This window comes from Acomys minous (genome assembly GCF_964271855.1).
Source record: "Acomys minous genome assembly, chromosome: 9".
In the NCBI taxonomy this organism is placed as follows: Eukaryota; Metazoa; Chordata; class Mammalia; order Rodentia; family Muridae; genus Acomys; species Acomys minous.
This window is the reverse complement of record NC_140490.1, coordinates 91,614,889-91,640,912: the sequence shown is the minus strand read 5'-3', so window position 1 is coordinate 91,640,912 and position 26,024 is coordinate 91,614,889. Positions and strand designations below refer to the sequence as shown.

The following is a 26,024-nucleotide window of genomic DNA, read 5'->3' as shown; positions in this document are numbered from 1 at the left end:
AGCAGAGGCACACTAGTCTCTTGTACCAACCACTCAGTAGACAACACAGATCAGCCAGGATCCAGGCTAAGAGAGACGTCGTCGTCACGGAAACGTGAGCAGAGGCTAGAGGAGAGGAAGGCAAGGCCTCAAGCCCCAATAGGAAAGCCACAGCAACCGAGCCGACCGGACCCTCGACCAGAGCTAGAAAGCTCTCGGGGCTGCTCGACTTCTCCAGGGCGGGCGCCCCGAGCCAAGCTTGCTGAGGCCCCGCCCCTCCCAGGGGCTCGCTGAGGCCACGCCCAGCCCACGAGCTCTCTGAGGCCACGCCCCCACGGCCCGCCGCTACGTGGGTCCCACCGGCGGAGCGGGCCCGGGCGCCGTGCCCTCGCTCGGCTGTCTCCGCCCCACACACCCCGCGCGGGCCGCGGGCTGCGCTGGGTCGCGGCGGGCCCCGCAGGCGGCCATGGCGGCGGGCGCCGGGGCCAGGCCGGCGCCGCGCTGGGTGAAGGCGCTGGGTGAGCCGCTTAGCGCGGCGCAGCTGCGGCGGCTGGAAGAGCACCGGTACTGCTCGATGGGAGTGTCGCTGTTCGAGCCGCCGCTGCAGCTTTACTGGACCTGGCTGCTCCAATGGATCCCGCTCTGGATGGCCCCCAACACCATCACCCTCATCGGCCTCGTCATCAACCTGGTCACCACACTAGTGCTCATCTTCTACTGCCCTACGGTCACGGAGGAGGTAGGGCTGGCCGCTCACCCGTACTGTCCCCCCCTCCCCCATCCCCGGAGCCCTTGGGCCTCCTTCCGAGTCCGCCGCCCCACTTTAAGCGTCGGAGGGGAGGGGGGCTGCGGGAAGACCCTGTAAGGAGAACATCTTGGAGGGTGGCCTTCCCGGGAGGCACCTAGAGTCTGTCTTGCCATTACCCCAATTCTGTGACCATTCTGAGCTTCCCTGGAGGGGGCTGTCAAGGTCACTGCTTCACCCCTCTGTATGCCCACTTCATCCCTGGGGCCATGGGCCCAACTGGAAGGAAGGTTGCCTCCCAGTAGGTACCACCAGCTCATACTTCGCACACTGAGGATTAAACACCAGCATCTCCACCCTGACACGACTTGTGGATGGGTCGGGGAAGCCCAAGATGCCCTTTGGCGCCCTGTTTCTCAAAGGTGGTGCCTAGTGAGTGACCCTGAAATAACTAGCAGCAATGATCAAAAGATAAGTTACTTCTGGACCGTAACTTCCTCTCTGCTTCATTGGCTTTTTCATGAAAAACAAACAGGATATAGTCGACGGGCCTTACAATTATCTAGACTTAAGTGATTGTAGAAGACAACGCATTTTATTAGTTGTAATTCTATCTAGCCTATATCTAAAGTAAGACTGTTAAGTAACGTGGGTTTCATGGGACGATTATAGAGGGTGCGGAAGAGCAGGGTGGGAGTGCCTTGATGTGCTAAGTAGGATACGTATTGCTAAGGCAGATTCTGTGACTTCATTTTCTTTACACTCCCACCGTAATTACATGTGAATAACAGATCGTGCACAAAAGTGAGAGCAGAGTGTGGGAAACAGGAATACAATAAAAAAACGCTTCATGCTCTGAATCGGTGCAAACACTTTTTAGAGCTTAGTTTAAAAATGTCATGCCTGCAGATGGCTATATTTATCACATATTCCTTAGCAGACGTCCTATTGTTATTTGTTTTCATGTACTTTGAAAACACCGAGCTGTTTGGGGTTTGGGGTTTGGGGTTTTGCTGTTTCCTGAACCCCCAGAAGCATATACTGTGTATCCGGATGGAAAGGGATGATGGCAGGCCTGCAAAGTGAAGGTCTTGGCTCTTCATCAGCCTCAGCCACGGCAGACCTACCAGATCTGTTTCCCTGTGTTGAAAATAGAAATAATGCCTGCCAGGCCCTTTTTACAAGGTGGCAGTGAGTTGGTTGTAGGTTGTAGGACACTGAACTTGCCTCAGCAAATTAAAACTCTCTCTCTCTCTCAACACATGAAAACCGTACCATAGGTAAACAGTGCCATGAAGCATGCACAGTAAAATTTAGCTTTGAATTGGTCTTCTGTTTGGCTTATCAGTCTTTAGATGTTTCTGGCATTGGTCATTTAACTTGTGTAGCCCTGACTGTCCTGCACTCACTTTGTAGACCAGGCTGGCCTCAAACTCACAGAGATCCGCCTGCCTCTGCCTCCCAAGTGCTGGGATTAAAGGCATGCGGCACCACCGCCCAGCTAGCTGTAAATTTTGATGCTACTTACCATCCATTTGCTGAGCACTCAGAAGAATGGACAGACAAGTCCAAGGGCCTCTGGTAGGGCTGAAGGGGGCCTATAGATGAGATAAATTTATAATTAACCTATAGACTCAGACTCATTTTTAAAAGAGGCTGTGGTGGCTATGGTGGGGTGTGAGGCACTTAAAAATGTGGAAGCCAGAATGGCCCAGGTAAGAAGAGGTCTAAAGGGTTTTGATAGATAAACCGTGAGAGGCAGCGAAGTGCATGCCATCGGATCCTGCATTTGCCTCTAATTGGCCGAAGTAAGAGGAGAAACAACATTGTAGGAGCCACATTGTTGTTGTTGTTGTTGTTTTAAAATAAGATTCAAATAGTAATGTATTTTAACGATAGTTTCTGGCTAATTTGCCTTAATAAATGGCGTGGCTCAATACAATTTAGAGCCAGCTTGACCCAACTGGGAATCGTACATTCTTTTTGGTGCTCGTATGGCGTGTATAAAAACACTGGCGTTTTATATGATGAGAGTAGGTATGTGAGGGGCTTTCACAAATTCGTTGCAGTTTTTTTGGTTTTTGTTTTTCGAGACAGGCTCTCTCTGTGTTAGCCTTGGCTGGCCTGGACTCTTATTTGTAGACCAGGTTGGCCTCGAACTCACAGAGATTCTCCTGCCTCCCCGAGTGCTGGGATTAAAAGACGGGTGCCACCACGCCCGGCTGTTGCGACCTGAGGAGGCTGGTGAGATTTCCCTTGCTAGGGTGGCCTTCCTGCTGCCTCAGAACTCCTTGACAGCCTGAAGTAACTTTGGTACGTTTTTTCATAAGAGGAAACTGAAGTCCAAAGAGGTTAAGGGCCTTTGGCCTAGCTTGGAAGTTTTTGTTTCTCAGACCTGAAGATTCGCGGGTGCTTTTTCACACATTGCATGCGTGCCACACTGGAGACTGAACCCAGGTGCTCTGCCGCTGGGTTTAGATTAGCCCCAGCATGGTTTTATTTTAAATTTTGAGATGGGGCTCGCTTAGTTGATCAGGCTCACCTGGAACCCAGGAGCTGTGCCCTTATTTCTAGACCGTGATTGGGAGGGATGGAAAACTGACCGGAAAGGCCATCTGTGGCTTACATTAAGTTTCTCTAATGGTGCGTCTAAGTACTGCAGAGACCACACTTTCTGCTTAGGGCTCTTCCCTGAACTCAACGTGAACAACTTGCCACAGCAGGGATTATTTCCTCCTCCTCCTCCTCCTCCTCCTCCTCCTCCTCCTCCTCCTCCTCCTCCTTCTCCTTCTCCCCAATTGCCCACTTAGCTTCCAATGCCTGCTTCTGGCACTGCTTCCCCTAACACTACGACCCCGTGAACCTTTTTCTTCCTTCTAAGTCAACTGCTTAAAAGCACCTGAACTCCCACCATAATAAGAGTGATAACTAGTAGGCGCAGGCTGTTCTCTGTACACCAGGCACCAATCTGAGCTGCTTTTTGCTGTGTTAACAGTTAATATCCCCATTCCATATACTCCATAGATGCCATAGAGTGGGGGAGAAATTGTTATCTCCTAGGATTATAGAGCTTTAAGTGAGGACCAGGATTCCAAACCAAAAAGCTATTGCAGGCCTCCCGGTAGCTCCCCAGTAGAAAAACCTCCATTTCCTTTTGTTGTTAATGCATTCTTAATGGACAGAACGGGGTACCAGCTCTCACTTCGTGACGCGGCGTCTTGGATAGTGTTTGCTAATTGAGTGCAGGAGTGAAACAGCACCGAGAAATCTCCAGAGATGCAGTTCTTCAACCCTCACTGGGTTTTAGCTGTTCTTGGATCAAATGTTAGGGGAAATGGGTAGAACTCCCCCCCCCCCACCTTGATGAAGCATTTACTGCTCTTGGGTATATAACCAACTCCTGGGCTCCAGTCCTTGGCTGCCTCTTCCTAAAGTAGAACCACAGATTCTTAGACTCATAGATTCTTATAGCCCATTTAACGCAGTTGCTAAATGTCTGATAACTTGGTGATTCAAAGCTACTTCTAGCTTTAGCCTTCGTGGGTTACCAGAATCAAATATCCTTGCTTCTGGCCACTGAGGTACCAGTATTCAGGAGAACAAGCATTGGGAAGAAGGAATCAGCTTTGGGCAAAGCCTATTTTCCTTGCTGGGGAATCTCCCTAGGAGAGGAGGAGGTGGTGGGGCCAGGCTTCAGGCAGAGTCTTGGCTAGCCAGGGTGTGTGTGTTCTCCAGAGCACTGCAGCGGGCTTGCACCTTCTTTCGTGAGCAGTTACTAAGGAAGAGTGGTATAAAAGCCATCTGGGTTCAGGAAATCTAAAGAAAGAGTTAGCAGCTGGGCGCAGTGATGCACACCTGTAACCCTAGCACTCGGGAGGCAGAGGCAGGTGGATCTCTGTAAGTTCGAGGCCAGCCTGGTCTACAAAGCAAGTCCGGGACAGCCAGAGCTACACAGAGAAGCCCTGTCTCACGAAACAAACCAAAGTTAGCAGTTAACACATAGGTGGGGCTTTTGTTATCCAAAGGTACAAAAGGACAGAGGAGGTGGGAAGTCTCAGCTGCAGTAGCATTCTCAACTACAAAAATACTTTCTTGCTTTTTTTGTTTCCTAATATAAATTGTGGCATAATTCTCTTTTACTTATTTGTTTTGATATTTTCTTCCTGCCTTTTTATTTATTTATTTTTCTCCCCTCCTTTTTAATCTGTGCATTTATATTCACGTTAGTATCTGTTTCAACAGCACTACAGATTCCTACTCAGATTTTTTTTAAGTAGTTTTAATTTTTTGAGATCTGTATCTTCTTTTAACCCTCTCTTTTTAAAACCAGCTCAGTACCTTGCCAAGCGACAGCCGGGAGTCTTGCAATGGAAAGTGGCCTCTTTTGTTAAAAGGAAATATCAACTCCTAGCTGCCAGACGGTGAAGAAAGTTTGAGGAGCAGTGAAGCCCTAGGGTGGAGCGAACTGTGGCCTTGGGGTTTAAGGAGGCGCTTTCAGATGTCTTCACACACCATGCCCTGGGTGCCTCCTCACACACCATGCCCTGGGTGCCTCCTTGCCTCACCCCCTTTGCTGATGTGCCTGGAGGAGGCCTTTGCAGGAGACTTGTGACTTGTTCCCGTGGCTCTGTGACTACGCTCTGGTTGCTTTCTAAGGAATATACTGCGAGTACTGACAAAACAGACATTGTGCACTTGGGAGGCAGAGGCAGGCAGATCCCTGTGAGTTCGAGGCCAACCTGGTCTACAAAATGAGTCCAGGATAGTCAAGTCTACACAGAGAAACCTTGTCTCAAAAACAAACAAAAACCCAAAGAAACCCACGACATTGTGATGTATCGGGAGAATTACAGATTCTGCACTCCTTTCATCGTCTCCTACCCCTTGCATTTATTAAGTTAGAGAACAGAACACTGACTGGGGGGGCATCTGGTACACACATTTGATAAACTAACAATAGATTTGGGATGGGAGTTGCCTTCCCTGTCTCCTGTCTTTCCCTTAGCATTTCAATAAGAACTCCAGTAACTCCTGAACAGGGATTGGGTGGAGGGGAGTTTCCAGGACTGTTGGAAACAGAAAAAGAAAGGCCACCTTTTGAAGGACTGCTCAGGACATGAGAAAACCCTTTGGTTCTCGAGTGCCTGGCTGAGTGCCTTCCTGAGCGATGTCTTGAGTCCCTTTGGCCCTGCTCAGAGCTGCCATATTTCAGAGAAACGAGTCTGCTCTCCTTAGTGCTAGTGCATAAACTAAGCCTAGGCCAGAAGTCCAGGATGGAGCCAGAGAGCCCCTGGGGCAATCCTGTTTGGCTCCATGGAGGGTATTCTCCTCAGTGACCATTCACCCTGCAGGAAACCTATCTGCCTTCTGGGAAGAAGGAAGTGCCCTGCTTGTCACAGGCTCCCAATAAACTAACACATGCACGGGCGCACGCACGCGCACACACACACACACACACACACACACTCTCTCTCTCTCTCTCTCTCTCCCTCCCTCCCTCCCTCCCCCCCCCCCCCCCCCCCGTGTGTGTGTCTGTGTGTCTGTCCACCAGAAATCCAGCCTCTAATGTCATTCCTCAGGAGCCCCCCATCTTGTTTTTTGAGACATGGTCTCTCACTGGGTTTAGGGGCTCACCAATTAGCCTAAGCTGGCTGGCCAGCAAGCCCCAGGGCTTTCCTCTCTCTGCCTCCCCAGCACTGGGATTACACACATGTGCTATCACACCTGCTTATTTTTTTTGGCACAGACTATCGGACCTCGTGATACTGAGCAGTCACTTTACCAACTGAGCTGTCTCTCCAGCCCACAGACTGTCTGAACGCATCACCGGCACAGAGTATTTAAGTTAGAGAAGTTACAAGAATGAGACATCCAGTTGTTTCTAATTGCTGTTTTCCTGAGGAAGAGAAACAGTCTACTGGAGAACCCTACTGGTTCTCTTAAAAAGCCTGACAGCACCCAACAAGGTGTAAAGCCACCTTGAGCAGCGTGTCAACATTATGTTGTTCAGATACACAACTTGTCTCTTCTAGTCTCCTTTTTTCTGAACACTTAGAAATATGGTTTCCATTTTCATCCAGAAGTCAACTCAGGTGTGGGGCCTGTTAACATCCCCCCATCAGCTGACGTACAGTGATGTTGTGAATCCCTTAGCACTTGTGTCAGTTGGCCCATGCCATGGCTGTTTAAAGCAGAGAGATAGCTCTCAAGGATGAAAGTTCAGAAAATAGAGAACGCATAGTTCTAGTATTTCCTAAATATCCATTTCAGAGGACTCTTGGTGCTGTCTATACTAGCGTGCAGTGAATCCAACTTGTCAGCAGGGCTTGGGATCGTCTTTGGAGATACTCTGGAGCGTGTCTGAGAATTTTCCAGAGGGTTGACTGGAGGGTGAAGGCTCTTCTTGCATGTGGGTAGCATTGCTTCCTGGGTGACCGCATAGAAAAGGGAAGGCGGACATGTCTGTGTCTCTGCTTCCTGACTGTGGGGCACAGTGTGGCTACTGTGCCTTTCCACCATGGTGGATTACATTACAACCTAAACCACGAACCACACTGATCCCTCCTTCCCCAAATCTGTCTTTGCCAGACATTCTGCTGCAAAATAAATAAATGAATAAAAATAAAAATTAATACTATGGAAAATCAGTACCAAGGGATGGGGCCATTTCTGTGATGAACTTGACCTTGTGGCTCCCAGGCCTTTGGGACTGTTTTATGGGCGGAATAGGGAAGGGTTTGGAATTGTGCACTAGAGAAGCCCCGAGTGATGTACACAGTGTAAGGGGCCATTTAGGTGGGGGAAACAAAGGTCCTGTCAGGACCGATCCTGTCACTCACTGGCAAAGCTTCTGACTACCTTCCGCCAGTGACCTAAAACTTGGAGTGAAGCTAAATTGAAAAGTAGCAGACGGAGTTGTTTGGTGTTGATAATTTCAACCCCACATGACATCCAGGCTGTGACATGGTTTGTGACCCACTAATAGCTCGGGAGTGAGCGAGCACAAAGATACTAGGAAATGTGTGGCTTGGCCGTGAAAGGAATGGGAGTTTAAAGGCAGACACGATGGATGCCGAGAGCTGCAATTGTTCCAGAGGCTTCTGCCATTAAAGGGAAACTTGGACACCCTTCTTCCACCTTGTGAAAGTGTACATGCATTGGAAAAGGAGATCCTGGATTGAGAGTGACACCGTTTTTTCACTACATCAGCTCTAAACCATCAGGCTGAAAAGCATAGACTCATTCTAAGCCTTACATGTATAAAATCTTAGATGTGCTGCATTAACGATTTTTACAAAGTACATGAACTAAGTCCTAACTGTTCAGCTGAAACCATCAGCCACGAGACACCACAGTTTTCTGGAAGAGTCAGTAATAGAATAACAATACTGGACACCGACTGAACTCCTTTCATAAGCACAAGCACAGCGATTCCTTCTTTTCTTTCTTTCTTTCCTTCTTTTTTTCTGGGTTTTGGGCCTCACCAATTAGCCTAAGCGGGCTGGCCAGCAAGCACCAGGGTATCCTATCTCTGCCTCCCTAGCCCTGGGATTATTCTTTCCTCCCTCCCTCCCTTTTTTTCTTCCTCCCTCCCTCCCTCCCTCCCTCCCTCTCTTTCTTTCTTCCTTCCTTCCTTCCTTTTCTCTCTCTATCTTTCTTTCATGTTTGGAGACCAGATCTCTGAGAAGCTGAGTAATTTTTCTAACTCTCTTCACCCATAAGTGACTCCTAAGTAGTGTTGGTCCAGTAAGCAGATAGTGTGTGTTGCTCAGCATCTAAGTCCTGTCTCCTTCTTATTCTTCACACACTCAAAGGTGCCTGGGACTGATGATTATCTGTCTCCAGGTCTCAGTTAATTCTAACAGCCAGCAGTTGACACACACTGTCCCTCCTATCTCTGGGTGCTTAACGTCCCTCCACATGACTTGGAGTCAGATGCGTGGCATGTTTTATAATGTAGATCTAGGTTTATGATAAGGGTGTTTGTTTAGGAAAGAAGGCTGGCTTCTTGGGTTCCTGGTGTCTTTTTCTCTGTACTTACCATGTGGCAGCTTCCGGGGCCTCCTGTTTGAGGATCAACTGCGATCATCTCAGCCTGGTTGGTACCGTGCACAACCCGTGCCAGCAATTGTGCAGTCACTCCACAACCAGGGGCCCTCATTCTTGGGAAATCCCATGTTTACCTCAGTTCCTCTTCTTGTTCCTTCAGCAGTAGGGTTTTAAAGAGCAACTCATGCCTCAACCCAGACAGAGGCTCTGCTGCGCAAGGCCTTGCGGACCATCAGCATCCCCCATCAGCTGGCTGATCATCTACCTGATACCTCTCTCTCTCCTTCCCTCCCTTCCTCCCCCTCCCTCCCTCTCTTCCTCTTTTCCTCCCTCTTGGTCTCCCATCCTCTCTTCTTCTTTTCCCCCCACCCCCCTTCTCTCTTTAACCTCCCCTGTGTATTGATGAGAGGTGGCATGCCTTTATTTGGTCAAATCATCCGAACAGTTAGGAGATAATTTTCTTCCTGGCTGAAGCTCCAGCAAGGAGCTCATTCCTTCAGGAAGTGAGAGCAAGCCTGTGTGTGACAGACACCCTTGTTCTTTCTCACTTTACTTATTCTCCTTTGTCCCATGAACAGGATGACACAGAAGTCCCAGTGCTTAAAGTTGAACAATCTGGTCTTCTCCCCAATGCTTTTCCAGAACCTAAATAAATAGCACATGAGGCTCCTAGTTAATACTCATTGCGAAGTACAGCTTGCGACCAAGAAAGGTCTAATTTAAGATTTTGTTCATTTGTTTTCTGACTAAGTGGACTGAGTCCACGTTCTTCAGGCTTCTTAGCTTGCTAGTATCTGGGTATTTGAGGTATCTTCCTCCATGAAACGCAGATAACAAACAGCAGATGTACTACCTATTTCTCTGTAAGAAAACGTTTTCTTTTTCCAGTTTTCACCTAGGTACATTGAATATTAAAATATCTTTTGGGGCCCGGTGTGGTGGCACACGCCTTTAATCCAAGCACCCGGGAGGCAGAGGCAGGCAAATCTCTGTGAGTTCGAGGCCAGCCTGGTCTACAAAGCGAGTCCAGGACAGCCACGGCTACACAGAGAAACCCTGTCTCAAAAAACCTAGAGAGAGAGAGAGAGAGAGAGAGAGAGAGAGGTTTGAATCCTAACTTCTGATTCTACTTGAGGCATGACTTGAAGAAGTGTGACTTTTTTCTTTTTAGTGGAGAACACGGTGACTTGTTCTTTGTAAAACCTCCCAAGATCTTTTTAAATTCCAGAAGGGTTTTTCCTTCTCATTTTTATGCATCTGGGATGACTTCTCAGTTGTGTTTTCATTGCCTCCCAGCTTGACAGCACACTGATCAGAACATGGTGTGGCGGCTCGGTTTGCTCTGTCTCTTTCTGCTCCTTTAAGAACGCATATGACCAACACTGCTTTTCCTTTGAGTTGAAGTGACTTAGAATCCTTTTAAATAACTCTCAGCATAGCACATCCCAGGCCAGTGAGGGATGTGGAGACACCCAGTTTTGAAGAACACCTAAAAATGTAAAAACAGAACAATCAGCAGTGTGAGCCACAGTGTTGAGCATTTAATAGTAGCAAATGATGGATTTTTTTAAAAATAAAGTTTATCCAAAGCAGCCAAGTTTCGTTTACTCAGAAAAAATTGAGGAATAGGCTTTTGGGTTGACGGATATCTGTAGAATCATCATAACGTTGATATTTAAAGTGTATATTTGCCACAAAAAATAGGCACACAGTGATACTAGCTACCTTATTGAGGCTCTTACTATGGGCCAGGCTATTATAAAGAGTGACATAGCAGGTTTTGTTTTTTTTTTTTATCAGATAAAACTCCTGTTTTTCACCTGTTATAGGCAAAGTGATCCAGGCTTAAAGTGGTAAAGCAAGATTATTTTAGGAGTACCCGCCCTCAGTCCTAGCTCTTGGGAGGTAGAGGTAGGGCTATCACTAGTGAGTTATGGGCCAGCCCGGGATACACAGTGAGATCTTGTCTCAAGAAGCAAACAAAAAGTCAGATGTTACATGACTTGCCCAAGATCACATAGTTATTACATGGCAGAGCCTAGAAATCAAACACACATCTGACTTAAGAAGCCAGTTCTTGGGACTGGAGAGATGGCTCAGAGGTTAAGAGCACTATTTGCTCTTCTGAGGTCCTGAGTTCAAATCCCAGCAACCACATGGTGGCTCACAACCATTTGTAATGTAATCTGGTGCCTTCTTCTGGCACGTTGGTGTACATGCAAACAGAGCACTCACATATATAAAATAAATCTTAAAAAAAAAAAAAGACCCCAGTTCTTTAACAGCCTTGCCCTTTTTCTTCTAAGTGTACAGTTCTGTTCTGGCTACATATGGCTTGAATTTACAAATTTCCCCTGAAGGCTCAAGAAGGCCCGGTTGCCAGCTGGTGGGCCTTAGAAAAGAGATTGGATCTTGAGGTCTCACTTTATAGTGCATTAATCCACTGCCTGGCAAAGCGAGCCTCGTTGGAAGGAGGAGGCTGGTGGGTATAAGGTTATGTCCTGTCCCCAGATGCTTCCTCCTTAGCTGCCTCCTGTTGGATAAGAGGTAGCTTTGGTCTACCATAAGCTCCTTGCTGGTGGTATTCTGCCTGCCACCCCCCACACCCCTAACCTCTCACCCCCGACACTCAAGCCAAGAAACATGGAACCAAGTAGCCATGGACCAAAACCACGAGCCAACATAAACCCCGCATTCCGTTTACCTGAGAATCAAGAGCTCACCATAATCACGGGGCTTAGGGAAAGAGAATACATTTATGAATGGCAGAGGAGTGGTCATGGAGAAATCGCTTGTCAGCCAAGCTGATGAGGTGGTGCATGTCTTTAATCCCAGCAGAGGCAGGTGGGTCTCTGTGAGTTTGAGGCCAGCCTGGTCTACAAAGTCCAGGACAGCCAAGGCCACACAGAGAAAAATCTGTCTCCAAAACAATAAAAAGAAGAAAGAAAGGAAGAAATCTCTTGCCTAATATTTAAACTCTGTATTTTCTGTTGTCTAGCTTCAAATTGATGCCCCTTTCCTCTGTGATGTGTGTATGTACCACTGTATTTAAGAAATGTGTCTTTTTCTTTGGCTTTTAAAATGATTTTGTCACAGTGTTTTTATTATGATTATTATTATTTGCCTTGGTGGAGTGTGTGTGTGCTTGCGTGTGCGTGCGTGCATGCGTGTGTGTGGCCTGTATAGCTGTATAGCCTCCACTAGCCTAGAGCTTTCTGTGAACTTTGAACTCATGGCTCTCTTGTTTTAGCTGGGATTACAAATACTCACCCTCAACTTAACACCTTGGTTGCTTTTAAACTATACTTACTCGGCTTGGGCTTTGGTGAGCTTCCCGCGTGCGTAGGTTTATAGCTATCATAACATCTGGAAATATTTCAGTCATTGTTTCCTGTCTCTCTTCTTTCTGAAACACGTACACATACCTGCTTGCCTGTTACCCCAGGGGCATTTCTGTGCTTGAGGCCAGGTATTTTTCGTCTCTTTCCTGTACACCACTTTGGATAGTTTTCATCTAGTTTGCCAGTTCACTTATCTTTTCTTGCATAGTGTCTAAAGTAAAATAAACACACCTGGTGCGTGTTACAGAGCAGATGCTACACTTTTCATGTCTAGAAGTTTCTCGTTAGTCTTTTCTTCCTTCATCTTTTGTAATTTTTCTCAACCTTCTTAAAACCATGGAATGTGTTTACAGTAACCATCTTAGTGTCCTGGTCAGCTGTTCTTTTACGTCTGACATTCATTGAACTGATTGCTTCTCTGTCCAATTCTGCTGCTTCTTTGTGTGACTGGTTATTTGTGACTGAGTGTCAAACTTTGTGGATTTGTATTTTGGAGTGCTAGATTGTTTTCCCTTCAGATGCACTCTATATCACTTGCAGTTAACTTGTGGAGAGTTAATTGGAGCCTCTAAATCAGTGGTTCTCAACCTTCCTAAGGCGGCCCCTTTAATACAGTCCCTCGTGTTGTGGGACTGTATAAAATAAAATAAAAATAACAATAGTTATTTTTATTGCTACTTCCTAACTGCAATTCTCCTACTGTTATGAATTGTAATGTAAAAATATCTGTGTTTTCTCATGGAGCTAGGTGACCACTGTGAAAGGGGTCGAGACCCACAGGTTGAGAACTAGCTTTAAAATCTGTCTTAGGTTTTGTTAGAGACTTCAGCTCCAGGGCTAATTTGGATGGCTCCAGGGCAGTACACTTCCAAGAACTATTCTGTGTCTGATGGGAACGTGACTTCTCCCTGGCAGCCTGAGAGGGCCAAGGATTGTTTGACCTTCACTTCCTGGGGCTTCTTTCCCTGGCCTTGGGTAACAGTCTTGCCTTGTTCAGGCACAGGTCAGTTCCTAGCTGAAGACTGAAAGGTAGCCTTTCAGCGCCGTGCTCCTCTCAGCAGAGCTGCCTCCCCTGCCCTCCTTTGCACTACAAGTACTGCCTTCCTTGACTTTTCTCAATGCTGCCCTTCTCGGCACAGGTCGCTGGGCTCCAGTCAGGCAGTCCCTGGAGCAGCTGAGGAGTTTGCCTGTTTCCTTCTCTCAGATCTCAGGTTGCTTGCCGTGGGCGGGAGAGTAAAGCCAGTCTCTGTTGGCAGTCGTGACGGACACAGACAGGACTGCAGTTTGCCTTGACAGTCTTACTTTCAGCAAAGACTTGGTGAGAAAGTCATACAAGTGCTGTTTATGAGTACAGGGATATTAGAAAAGCCATGGACTCAGAATCCAGATCAAAACCCCTAGCTGCTTGGCATTTAATGTCATGTGGTCATATAGCTGGTCACCTACTCTTGTCGTTTGTGTCTCCTTGCAGGCCCCTTACTGGACATACCTTTTATGCGCCGTGGGACTCTTCGTCTACCAGTCCCTGGACGCCATTGATGGGAAACAAGCCAGGAGGACAAACTCTTGCTCTCCTCTAGGGGAACTGTTTGACCATGGCTGCGACTCTCTTTCCACAGGTAATTAGCGGAGTTTCGCCTTTTCTTTCTGTGGTTTGCTTTCAACAATAACATAAAAACCTCAATAATCCAGGCTATTTGAGTTGTAAGTTGGGAACAGTTTTTAATACCAGGCTTATGTCCCTTAAGGCTGTATTTCTTTTCTTTTCTTTTCTTTTCTTTTCTTTTCTTTTCTTTTCTTCCTTCCTTCTTTCTTTTCTTTCTTTCTTCCTTTCTTTCTTTTTTTCTTTCTTCCTTCCTTCCTTCCTTTCTCTCTCTCTCCCTCTCTTTCTTTCTTTCTTTCTTTTTTTTTTTCCGAGACAGTTTCTCTGTGCTGGAACTCACGCTGTAGTCCAGGCTGGCCTTGAACTCACGGAGATCCACCTGCCTCTGCCTCCCAAGTGCTGGGACTAAAGGTGTGCGCCACCACTGCCCGGCCTAAAGCCATTTTTCTAAACAAATTAACTCAGTAGTTGTTAACTGTTGTTTTAAAAAACTTTTAAAAAAGATTTAGTTATGTGTGCATTTTAGTTAGTTATGCATGTGTGCCTGCCCACCAGAAGAGGGCACCAGATCTCATTATAGATGGTTGTGAGTCCCTATGTGGTTGCTGGGAATTGAACTCAAAGCCTTTGGAAGAGCAGCCAGTGCTCTTAAGCTCTGAGCCATTTCTTCAGCCCCCCCCCCTTTAAAAACTTTTTATTTTATATATATATATATAGGTGCTTTGCCTGCATATATATGTCTGTGTGAGGGTGTTGGGTCTCCTAGAACTGGAGTTATAGACAGTTGTAAGATACCATATGGGTGCTGGGAATTGAACCTGGGTCCTCTGGGAGAACAGTCAGTGCTCTTAACTGCTGAGCCATCTGAAGCTCCTCTTAACTGTTCTTTTTTTTTTTTTTAATATTTTATTTAATTTTAATTTATGTGTGTTGGTGTGAGGTGTCAGATCTTGGAGTTACAGACAGTTGTGAGCTGCCATGTGGGTGCTGGGAATTGAACCCGGGTCCTTCGGAAGAGCAGGCAGTGCTCTTAACCACTGATCCATCTCTCCAGCCCCCTCTTAACTATTCTTAATTTTGGTTTTTCAGTATTTATGGCCATTGGAGCTTCAATTGCTGTTCGCCTAGGAACGAATCCTGACTGGTTGTTTTTCTGCTCTTTTATTGGGATGTTCTTGTTTTATTGTGCACATTGGCAGACTTATGTCTCAGGAGTGTTAAGATTTGGAAGGTAAGCATGTTTCTTAAGCTCTACATTTCACAATGCAACAAAAGTCATGTTTATACTCTGTAATGGTACCTGCCCACATTAAGGAAGATAAGCTTTGTGCAGTAATTAAAATTCTTCTAATTTCCTGGAATAGCCATCAGGGCTACACCTAAATCTGTTCTGGCACCCTGCAAGTTATAGTTACATTAATTTGACAATTTTTTTCTTCTAACCATTATGTACTATTCGACAATATTTTTTTCCTTCTAACCTTCTCAGACTTACTAGTTAAAGTAAGAATAGTCAGGATATAATAAAATAAAGTACCCAAACAATAAAGAAAATGGATACATAGTATCTAAACACTATTTGGCTCATAAAATAATGTGATGTTTTTGTTGTTGAGTTTAAAGATTTTTAGCTGGGTGATGGTGGTGCACACCTTTAATCCCAGCACTTGAGAGGCAAAGGCTCTGTGATTTCAGGTCAGCCTGTTCTACAGAGTGAGTTCCAGGACAGCCAATGCTACATAGAGAAACCCTGTGTCGAACTCCCCCCCCCCAATAATAAAATAAAAATAAAAATAAAAATAATTTTAATCATAACAAAAAAAAACCTTAGATAGGGTTATATATGTAGCCCTCACTTGTCTGGAATTCACTATGTAGATCAGCTTGGCTTTACGCTCACAGAGATTCATTTGCCTCTGTTAAGTGCTGAGATGAAAGGTATGTGCCACCATGCCCAGGTAGAGATGATTTTTTTTCTTTTTTTTTTTCTTTTTTTTTGGTCAAAGTATCATGTACCCTGAAAGAGGGACCCTTTGACAATAGTCACCAACAGCAGATGATCCAGGGACTCAGCTGTGAGAGAGGTGAGCTAACATGTGAACACCCTATAGATGCTGGAGCTATAGACTACTTGGTACACATGCTTTGGTGCCTCCTCTTAGACGCCAGGGAAAAGCACACACACAGATGCTGCGCTATCTGTGGGGCTTGCAGATTACTCTGGAACCCTTCCCATAAACTGAACAGTTTTATCTATTTTAATATTCCTTTTTTTCTGGCCTCAAGAATTATAATATGGTTGGAGATTGATCTCAGTTGGTCAAGTGCTCCCCATGTGCACAGCAAGACCTGAGTTCATCCTCCAAGGCCCACTTAGTGTAAAGCTTGCATTGTCAGGGCTGAGGGGATGGATGTGAGAAGGTGCCTAGGGTTACCATGTGCATCCAGCTAGTCTGTTCAGTGAGCTTCAGACCAGTGGCTATGCAGTCTCCAAAAGCAGGGTGGCTGGATCTTGAACATGCACACACCTGTACTTAGTGTGTCCTTAAATGACATGTGTTATGGTTAATTTAGAGGTATGGCCTAATAAATGTTTATTATTTGGCTATAATTATTACAGCGCTATTACTTAACCCACTTTCCCGATCAATAAAGACACAGACAGCTGATATATTTTAGAATATTTGACCTGGGGCAGGCCAGGTATTAACCCCCTAAACTGCCTTCCATTGTCTCTCATCCTCTATCCCATGCTGTCTGTTCTAACAGTTTCTGTCTAGGCTATCTCCCATCCATAATCCCAAAATGCTTGCTTATATTGCTCATCTGGGCCATTTCTTTCTATATGGAACTTCAGAGTGCCCTTCTGGACCCATGCGGCTCTTCCCTATCCCATGGCGATCCTCTCTTCCTCCTCTGGTACCTCTCTGCTCTGCCTCTCAAGATCCTTCTTTCCCCAGAGCCCTCGAACCTTCGCTCTTCCCGCTTCCTTCTGCCCTGCCTAGGTGTAGGTCTTTTATTCAGCCAATCAGGGAGGCAAAGCTACACAGCAATACTTGGGGTATTGAGAATGTGCTTGTCAGGTCAGCAGCTAGATCTTGGGAGCTGGTAATTAGCATCAAAATATATAGCACCAGACTGACCTGCAACAGACACGGACATAGGGTGAAGTTTAGCCTAAATTTGATCAAAAGCCTGTGGTAAAGCACAGTTCCCATATGTGCTCTTTACTTCTAGTCATTAGTTAAAATCCATGACAGTTGTGGATGGACTGGTCACATGTGACTCTGCCACCGCTACTGAAATGCTGTGCATTGATAGAGTCCTAAGTATTGTAGGTAAGGGTATTAAGGCCCTTTTTCTAGGATATTCAGCTGTTCCAATACAGGCATTGAGATATTGTTTTAATTTCTCCTCTCCCCCACCCAAAGAAAAAACCTCAAATGAAAACACCACCAAATAACTCCCAGCTCATATAACATGAGAGAGGTCTGTAGCAAACGTCAATCCTTCCTGTATTCTCTTCTGGAAAGTGCCGCACACAGCGTTAGTATGTGCGCGTTTGCCACCATCTCTCTGGTAGTTGGGGTTTGCTTGCCACGGATACCATTATTCACTTAAGACTAAGTCTGCTTTATTCTTTTAACTGTACCCCAAATAACATGGTTGAGATGTTTTCTTCCATAGCTTCTTTTAAAACTAATCCTTACATTTACTATCTTTGCTAAGAGATTATTATTACTTTCCTGTCTAAAGACAGGCATCTAAGAGAGATGGGAGCTCAGGGGAGGGATGTGGCCTGGAGACATGGATTAGCATGGAAGATGATAGTCTTAAGTAGAGATGAAAGTATTCAGAGGCTGTAAAACTGCAAGTGAAATTCTGGAGGCAGTGTTTTAGGAGATGAATAATGGTATGCTCTAGAGCAGGACTGCTCAAGCTATTTCCTACCTATGACACCTTCCTTTATTCCCGAGAAATGACTATATGGGTATGTAGACTTACAAAATGGATTTACTGATAAGAAATCATAAGGAATTTTATTTTAAAACAAGTACATAAAAGTTTATGATTTATTGAAGACAAAAAAATGAATGGGATTTGAATGATGGCTCTAACCTGGGTTTGATTCCCACATGGTGCCTTATAACTACCTGGAACTCCAGCTCCAGGGTGTTGAGCACCTGTCCCCTCCATGGCACCAGGCATGCACGTGGTACACAGGCATACATACAGGCAAAACGCCCATACATAAAGTAAAACAATAAAGACAAAAGAAAAGTTGCATTCTAATGAGTAGATGGTTTTATTTATTTTTACCTAAAGAATAAAGCTTGACTATTTGACATTGCAGGACATAGAGGATCTTCAACATTTTCAGAGCCAGTCATTTGTTTGGTTTTATAATTATCAATGCTGAGACTACCATTTCACATAAATATGTAATACAATGTGGGACTCTGTTGGAGAAGGTTGAAGTCATCTGACATTTCCAGATAGCCTCTGTACTCAGACTATAATGGTGGACTTCTCTCTCCCCGCCTGATCTGGGAAGGCCAGATTTTATAAGGAGTGTCACATTATAGGCTGGACCTATTTGGCAAGCACCTGGGGATTCCTGGAGATATCCCACCCTGGAGATCTTAGTTTTCTGCAGTGACCTTCAATTGTACCTGGAGATTCTCCCATGCCCATAGGATAATTAAGTACTGTGTTCTCCTTGTGATAGGACTGTGCTACTGCATGTAAGTCAAGAATCCTAGCACCTCTAATCCCAGCGAATCAAACACGTTCACTCTTAAAGTCCCTCCCACTGCCCAAGGTTTATAAATCCCTGGTTTCATACGAAATAAATGTGCGAGGTGCTGGCTGCATGCTGCATGATACTATTGGCTTTCCACCATGGCCACCTGAGACTTGTCATTTATTCTGTGGGATGGAAGGCTCTCCTCCTCACTAGAAATTTGCCGCTGAACTCCCAGGGCTTGACTGCTAGCCAGGCTTTCTGGACTTCACAGGCTTTCACGACTTCACTGACCGCCAGCAAAGCACCCACTGAACCAACTTCCTCAGTTATTTTCTGATCTTCATGGCACACATACATACACCTACCCACTAAATAAGTATATTAAAATGATCAAGAAAAATAGGAGGAGGAGGAGGAAGAAAAGGAAAAGGAGGAAAAGGAAAGGAGAAATAATAATAATCATTGTAAGAAGAATTACTTGCCTTAGGGCTGAGGGAGTGGCTCAGTGGGTAAAGTGCTTGTTGCACAATCGTGAGGGCCTGAGTTCAAATTCCTAGGTCCTAAATAAAGCCAGGTGCAGCAGCAGATGTCTGTAATCACAGGGCTTCCATAGCAAGATGGAAAGTGAAGACAGGAGAATCCCCAGAAATGTGCAGGCTAGCTGACCTGGTGTTTGCAGCAGCAGATGACAGAGACTGGTTTCAAGCAACATACATGGTGAGGCCCAACATCTAAGGCTGTCCTGTTACCTTGATATTTACTGTGTAAGACCAAATGCTGTTCTTTTTTACCTAGCAGGGTCAGCTGACACAGAACTCAGTGATGGGCATAGAGGCATAAAGGTCAGAAGCCAGCCGTGCCTAGCTGGTTTATTTGCATCTGTGCCATAGCATATGTGATAACTCACCTTCATGTTCAAGGACTTCATTTATAAACACTGGCCTGCTCTTTGTTCTTCCTCTGCAGAGTGGATGTAACTGAGATTCAGTTAGCTTTGGTGATTGTCTTTATATTATCTACATTTGGAGGAGCAACAATGTGGGACTATACGGTAAATCTAAATATTTAAATTTACATTTATGTGCTTTTAATGTACATAGGAAGATATTAGATTGTTGCCTGTCTTCAGAAATCCTCAGAGTTATATTTAACATTCATTCTCTTTTATAAGCTTTTTCTTTCATTTAATAATATCAATATTCTGTATGCTATATTTATATGACTTTTATTTCTGTAGCGAATGTTCTATTGCCCAGAAGAAAATGTCCCTATTTTCCTAATAGTAAAGGGAAAAAATACACTGCAATTACCTTTTTCAGGGCAAGATTTACCATAGAAAAGTTATTTTGAATAGAATTAGTAAAATATATTTGAAATTTGTCCCTAAATGCCCTCTGCCTCCATGCATACACATCACACACACACACACACACACACACACACACACACACACACACACACAATTTTCAAAAAGTCAAATCTTAAAAACAAAAGTTTCCCTGTAGCACTATAGCTATGTTAGAGTCTCAGGTACTGTTCCTACCTGTAAGCTCAGAACAGGATTTCAGCACACTCTCAAGTCGTTATGACAGTGCTGCTCCTTCCCGTATAACAGTAAAATCAAAGGTGTTCTACCACTGGCCTGAGTCCACTGGATGCTGGATGTGGACCAGGAAGCAGCTGGCAGTTCTAGTCATCAAGTCGGGGGAGGGGGGTCTGTCTTCTATTTGCAGCTGAATCTTAAACTTGTTTCATTTAGGGTTTCGACAGTAACATACGGAGAGACACATCTGATTCTCATACTATGATACTTACGGTTTTCTACATTTAGTTATTAGCCTATAGTTTTCATAAATGTGGGTATCGTCTCTCAGAGTCTATTTTCAAAGTATAATAGCCTATAGCATCTAGCAATTCATTCTTACTGTTTTTAACTCCTTTGCTGCCTTTGGAAGTTGTCTTAAACAGCGGTTGACCATCAGGTAAATATTATTGCCAGAGGTTTAATCCTGGATATTAACTAGTTTTTTGCATGCACATGCGTGGTATTCATTACACATAAAGTGCAGGTCACAGTGTCTGCCTTTCTTGTGATGCTGCCTTTTAGAAGCTACTGGATTCCAGTGAACTATCCTTTGTCATGTTTAAGTCAGATAAAGGCTTGTGAAATTAATGATTTAATTATAATATTACAAATGGGCTGAACTGATTGGGTGGATTCATTTCCCAATTAGTAAAACAGTCTCAGAAAAGCTCCTGCTTGTCTTGTAGAAGCTGATGATTGGTTCTACGGGAGAGGATCACGTGTTGTACACGATCATGTTATATGTCTTTCTAGTTAATAGGAAGAGAAGTTCTGTTTTATTAATGGTTTGTCTCTTCTGCCCCTAAAGATCCCTGTTCTAGAAATAAAACTGAAGACCTTTCCGATCCTTGGATTAATAGGTGGAGTGATATTTTCCTGTTCCAATTATTTCCATGTGATCCTCCATGGTGGCGTTGGCAAGAATGGATCGACTATTGCAGTAAGAGATTGTTTCCATCATCTTTCAGCAGGAATATGTAATCAGTTTTCACTATAAAAAGATAATCAAATACACCAAAACTCAAGAATAGAAAAAGCAGCCAGTTATCCTGAAGAATTTGTTTTAGATACATAACACAAAAGCACTTTTAAAACAGTTTAAAGTGTTCTCCTTTCTTTTAGTCTTTAATTACTGTACATGCAACCATAGGCATCATCGGTGCCGTTTGCTTGCTTTCATTTTGTGCCTGGGTGAAACCAGCATGGAGAACAGAGCATTGGTTCTTGATTGAGTGACAGGAAGGATCCCAAAGGGCAGAGGTTCATAGACTGTACAGTTTCTTACTTACACATTTCTATGGAACTTTTAGTGGTCTGTACTTAAAGGAACTACCTGGTGAGTTAGAATTAAAGCTTTAACCTCATTTCTTTGTGTTCTTCATGCTTTGCTTATGCTAACATCATTTGTAGATTTCCTCATATGCTTTAAAAAGTCAGTACCTTGGGGGCTGGAGAGATGGCTTAGAGGTTAAGAGCACTGGCTATACTTCCAAAGGTCCTGAGTTCAATTTCCAGCAACCACATGGTGGCTCACAACCATCTATAATGAGATCTGGTGCCTGCCTCTGGCATACAGGAGTACATGCAGGTAGAGTACTGTGTACATAACAAATAAAAAAATCTTTTAAAAAATTCAGTACCTTTAAGTAAAAAGAAGACGGAATTTATTTATTTTCGTTTTTTGAGACAGGGTTTTTCTGTGTAGCCTTGGCTATCCTAGACTCACTTTGTAGACCAGGCTGGCCTCGAACTCACAGTGATCCACCTGCCTCTGCCTCCCAAGTGCTAGGATTAAAGGCATGTACCACCATGCCCGGCCCAAGAAGATGGAATTTTTGACATGTGTAAATAAATGTGCTCTCTACATTTAAAAAAGTACTGTCTTCAGCCGGGCGTGGTGGCGCACGCCTTTAATCCCAGCACTTGGGAGGCAGAGGCAGGTGGATCGCTGTGAGTTCGAGGCCAGCCTGGTCTACAAAGTGAGTCCAGGACAGCCAAGGGTACACAGAGAAACCCTGTCTCAAAAGAAAATGTGTTAAATATGAAAGCATAATATATAAAACATATAAATTACTATTACATAATGTTATTATATAGAACAAGGTTTAATTTTTTTGAGGCAGGGTATCTTTGTGTAATCCTAGTTATAATTTATAATCAATTCTAGCTTAAAACGTGCATGAATGTAGAAGATTTTAGGTTGTTTTAATGAGCATATTGGTGGTCATTCAGTTAGCCTCAATGCCAAAAGAATTTCAACATGTTGTTTATGATAAGTGTTGATTCTCACTGAAGGAAATTTAATGACCTGGAATATATAATTGTATATGTAGAAAGAAGCCAGGTTAAATTGAACCCTTTCTAATCAGTGACCCTTGTATTTTGTAGTTAGCAGGATATGTCTTATTTTAACACTTTTACAAAACTTCATTGACAGTCTTAAGTATTAATGGCCTTTTACTTAGTAAAAATTGACATAGAGAAATCTGATTGTCAATTTTATTTCTTGTTAATTAAAGCATACACACACACACACACACACACACACACACACACACACACACACACACAAAATTGAAGCAGTATCTATTGTGCCCTGTTATTGTTTGTACAACCAAAGGGTTCTGAGAAAGTTTGAATTTAGTCATACACTGTGTTATACTCAAGTTCTTTGCATGAAATAGATGTTCAAAGCCAGGTCTGGCGGCACATGCTTATAATACCATCACTTGATCGGTGGCGTCAGGAGAATCATGTCATCCTCAGCGACATAATGGATTTAAGGCCACTCTGGGCTACATGAGACCCTCACTCAAAATAAAAAATAAAAAAGTTAAAAATGATTGCACTTTCTCCTGCCTACTTTCTTGGAGAACAGGATGCTGTTAAACTTCCTAAGACTGTCTATAAATCTTGCTATCTGTAGCCTAAGAATAGCCTCTCCTCTCCCAGGACAAAGAAAGCAAAAGGTCACGACTCACTGGATAATTTTTTTAGAAATGGTCCTTTTTGATTGGAGCCCTTTCCTTCTCCTCCACAGGAGTATCTTGTTGGCTGAAGGGCCCTGCTTCTTGTAGCTATACAGTGTCTCATTGCTGAGCTTGGTATTGCATACTCAGAAATAGTCACAGATGCCCAGCCTATTACCCAAAGAACACTTGAGAAAATGTATTACTTGTGGAGAGCTAACATTCTGTGTATTAGTAGCTTTGTGTAAAAGGGGCAGTTAAGAGAATACAAAATACCTAAATTGTCTTAATGAGCCTGGTGGATCTTTAATACTGTAATTCAGCAAATTTCAAGGAGCTGTTTGGCATGCAACAATGGCAGCCCTTGTATCCAACCAAGACTGGGTTTGACTGTACCCCAAAAGAGTACATACATCCTGGAGCTACTTCCAGGTGCTAAGGCTTGAAACTATTTAATCATTCTTAATTAAGAAATCTAGAAAGTTTTCTAGATTTCTATTTCATTTATACCCCGCTAGTAAGAATTACTTAATTTGACAAGTTTCTTTAGTTGTTAAATCCTTGGGTCTGCCCCATCACTATCCTGATCCTCTTTCAAGCTCCCTCTATCATGAGCATGGCCTTGTGGAATCATGGTTTGTCCCTAGGGTTCATTGCTTCCTCTACTTTGAAAAAGAGAATTAATTTAGAGTTCCTCATAATAAAACAAAAATTGAAAATGTTTGCACTGTAATATATGCAGTGTTAAAATGTGGTGATTAACCGTTTTCCTTTTATCTTTTAGGGCACCAGTGTCTTGTCACCTGGACTCCACATAGGATTAATTGTTATATTGGCAATAATGATTTACAAAAAGTCTGCAACAAATGTGTTTGAAAAACATCCTTGCCTATATACCTTAATGTTTGGATGTGTCTTTGCTAAAGTTGCACAAAAACTGGTGGTAAGAAATTCTTTATAATTCATGGTATATAAATATTATAGTCTTCAACCACAATGCTGAAAACAGTTTTTTTTTTTCTTTTTTTGGTTTTTTGAGACAAGGTTTCTCTGTGTTAGCCTTGGCTGTCCTGGACTCACTTTGTAGACCAGGCTGGCCTCAAACTTACAGCTATCCGCCTGCCTTTGCCTCCCGAGTGTTGGTTTTCCTTTATGGTCAGCAGCACAACAAATAGCTGTTTGGCCTGGTGTGGTGTCTCGAAAAACCAAAACAAACAAACAAAACAACAAAAAAACCCCAAAACCAAAAAACAAATAGCTGTTTGGGCTCCAGGTAAAACTGTGAGTTAACAGTATATTCTCAATAATAGTCAACTATAACTTTCTGCTACCAAGGAGCTTGTGTATTAGGACATTATTATTGTTGTTGTTGTTGTTGCTATTATTATATACATTGTGCTCTACCTGCATGTGCACCTGCATGCCAGAAAAGGGCATCAGATCTCATCTTAGTTATTAGCCACCATGTGGTTGCTGGGACTTGAACTCAGGACCTCTGGAAGAGCAGCCAGTGCTCTTAACCTCTGAGCCATCTCTCCAGCCCCTATATTAGGACTTTTAATAAGCTATCTGCTTGTGAGCTTGAGATGTACATTAAGTATTCCTTTATCAAATATGAAATGGACTTAACAGTGAAATTGCTTTATTTGCTTTTTTATAGATAGCTCATATGACGAAAAGTGAACTATATCTTCAAGATACTGTCTTTGTTGGGCCAGGTCTTTTGTTTTTAGACCAATACTTTAATAATTTCATAGATGAATATATTGTTTTATGGATAGCAATGGTAAGTACCTTCCAGCTTGTTTTTGTTTTTAGCACGTCAGCTCAGTTTAAGAACTACTTCAATGGGATCATAAGTATAGTCCACATAATGTTCTGCATATTTAAGTTTAAACCCATGAAACATATATTATGTGTAGAAGTGACTTTCATATCTGAGAAGTCAGACTTCAAATAGCCTAGACCTAAAAATAACTTTTCTCTCCCCTAAATCAGAACAGATGTCAAAAACAGTCTATTTTGCCCAAGACTTTCCAACTTTACAAGCTTATTAAAATTATCCCTAGCTTGTATCAATTAGCACCTGCTGCACCCCAAACTGCCACTGAATGTTGGAGAAACAGAAAAGATAGTGCCACTGTCTCTCAGGGTAAGAATCAAAGACTAGCTTATGTTTGAGGTAGCAACCTTGAATATATGGCCCTTGGTGACAGTGTTTTATTAATGACTTGGTCATTAAGCAAAGGTTAAATTCTCATTGATTATACCGTGGTTAAGAAGGGACTGTATGTTAAAGTTACTTTTACAAAACTGTTTTTCAGTTTCTCTCAACTCAGCTAACATACAAATAATTGACTTTTATATTTCTTTAATAAGCTTTACAACATTATAACTGAGAAGTTATTACTCTATTCTTAACCCTCTAAGCTAATCTGGTTTCTTCCCAGCATACATCCCAGAGATATTTGCATTTTGTAGCTTTCCTGATTGTCTCTTCCTGATGTCTCTTGGATCTCTCCCGTATCTGAGTCCCCTGCTTCTTCTAACTTCTTCTCCCTTGGCTGGCAGGAAGTCCAGCCCTGTTCTCTCCCCTGCTCAGTGATTGGCTATAAGCTGCTTTTTTGGTATATCAGGGGGACAATTGGGGAGCCGTATTTATACAACACTGGTGTCTTTTTTTTTTGCCCCAGTTTTCCCCAGCCTCTGGCTCTTCCCGTCTTTCTGCTCCCTCTTCCATAATGTTCCCTGAGCCCTCAGAAGGGTTATAGTATAGATGTCCCATTTATGGCTGAGCACCTCACAATGTTAGACTTTGAAACTCTGAAACTTCTAGAGGAAAAAATAGGGATATCTAGGTGATATAAGCTTTGTGTGCGTGTGTGAACTTGTGATTATTTGCCTAACCTGCAAAAGACCCTATGTATAATCCCAGCACCTCCCCCAAATGGGGCTGGGGGAAATCAAGCACCAATTTTTTGTTTTTCAAGACAAGGTTTCTCTGTA

The 26,024-nt window shown here is 43.7% G+C and overlaps 1 protein-coding gene across 4 annotated transcripts in view; it reads left to right on the top strand.

The window, feature by feature from the left end:
* The first annotated feature begins 318 nt into the window (after positions 1 to 318).
* The window catches only part of CHPT1 (choline phosphotransferase 1), a 29,288-nt gene continuing 3,582 nt past the window's right edge, over positions 319 to 26,024 (top strand). For 2 of the 4 annotated variants that reach the window (XR_014781767.1, XM_084795299.1), the window contains exons 1-7: positions 323 to 718; positions 13,586 to 13,733; positions 14,807 to 14,948; positions 19,431 to 19,515; positions 20,858 to 20,989; positions 23,803 to 23,961; positions 24,679 to 24,804. Coding sequence is in view for 3 of the 4 variants with exons in the window: in XM_084795299.1 (XP_084651425.1) it covers positions 446 to 718; positions 13,586 to 13,733; positions 14,807 to 14,948; positions 19,431 to 19,515; positions 20,858 to 20,989; positions 23,803 to 23,961; positions 24,679 to 24,804 (1,065 nt within the window). In the remaining variant the exon portion in view is untranslated. Of the gene's footprint in view, positions 719 to 13,585; positions 13,734 to 14,806; positions 14,949 to 19,430; positions 19,516 to 20,857; positions 20,990 to 23,802; positions 23,962 to 24,678; positions 24,805 to 25,016; positions 25,215 to 26,024 lie in introns of those variants that run through there. The other 2 variants (XM_084795298.1, XM_084795300.1) reach the window with 2 other exon arrangements.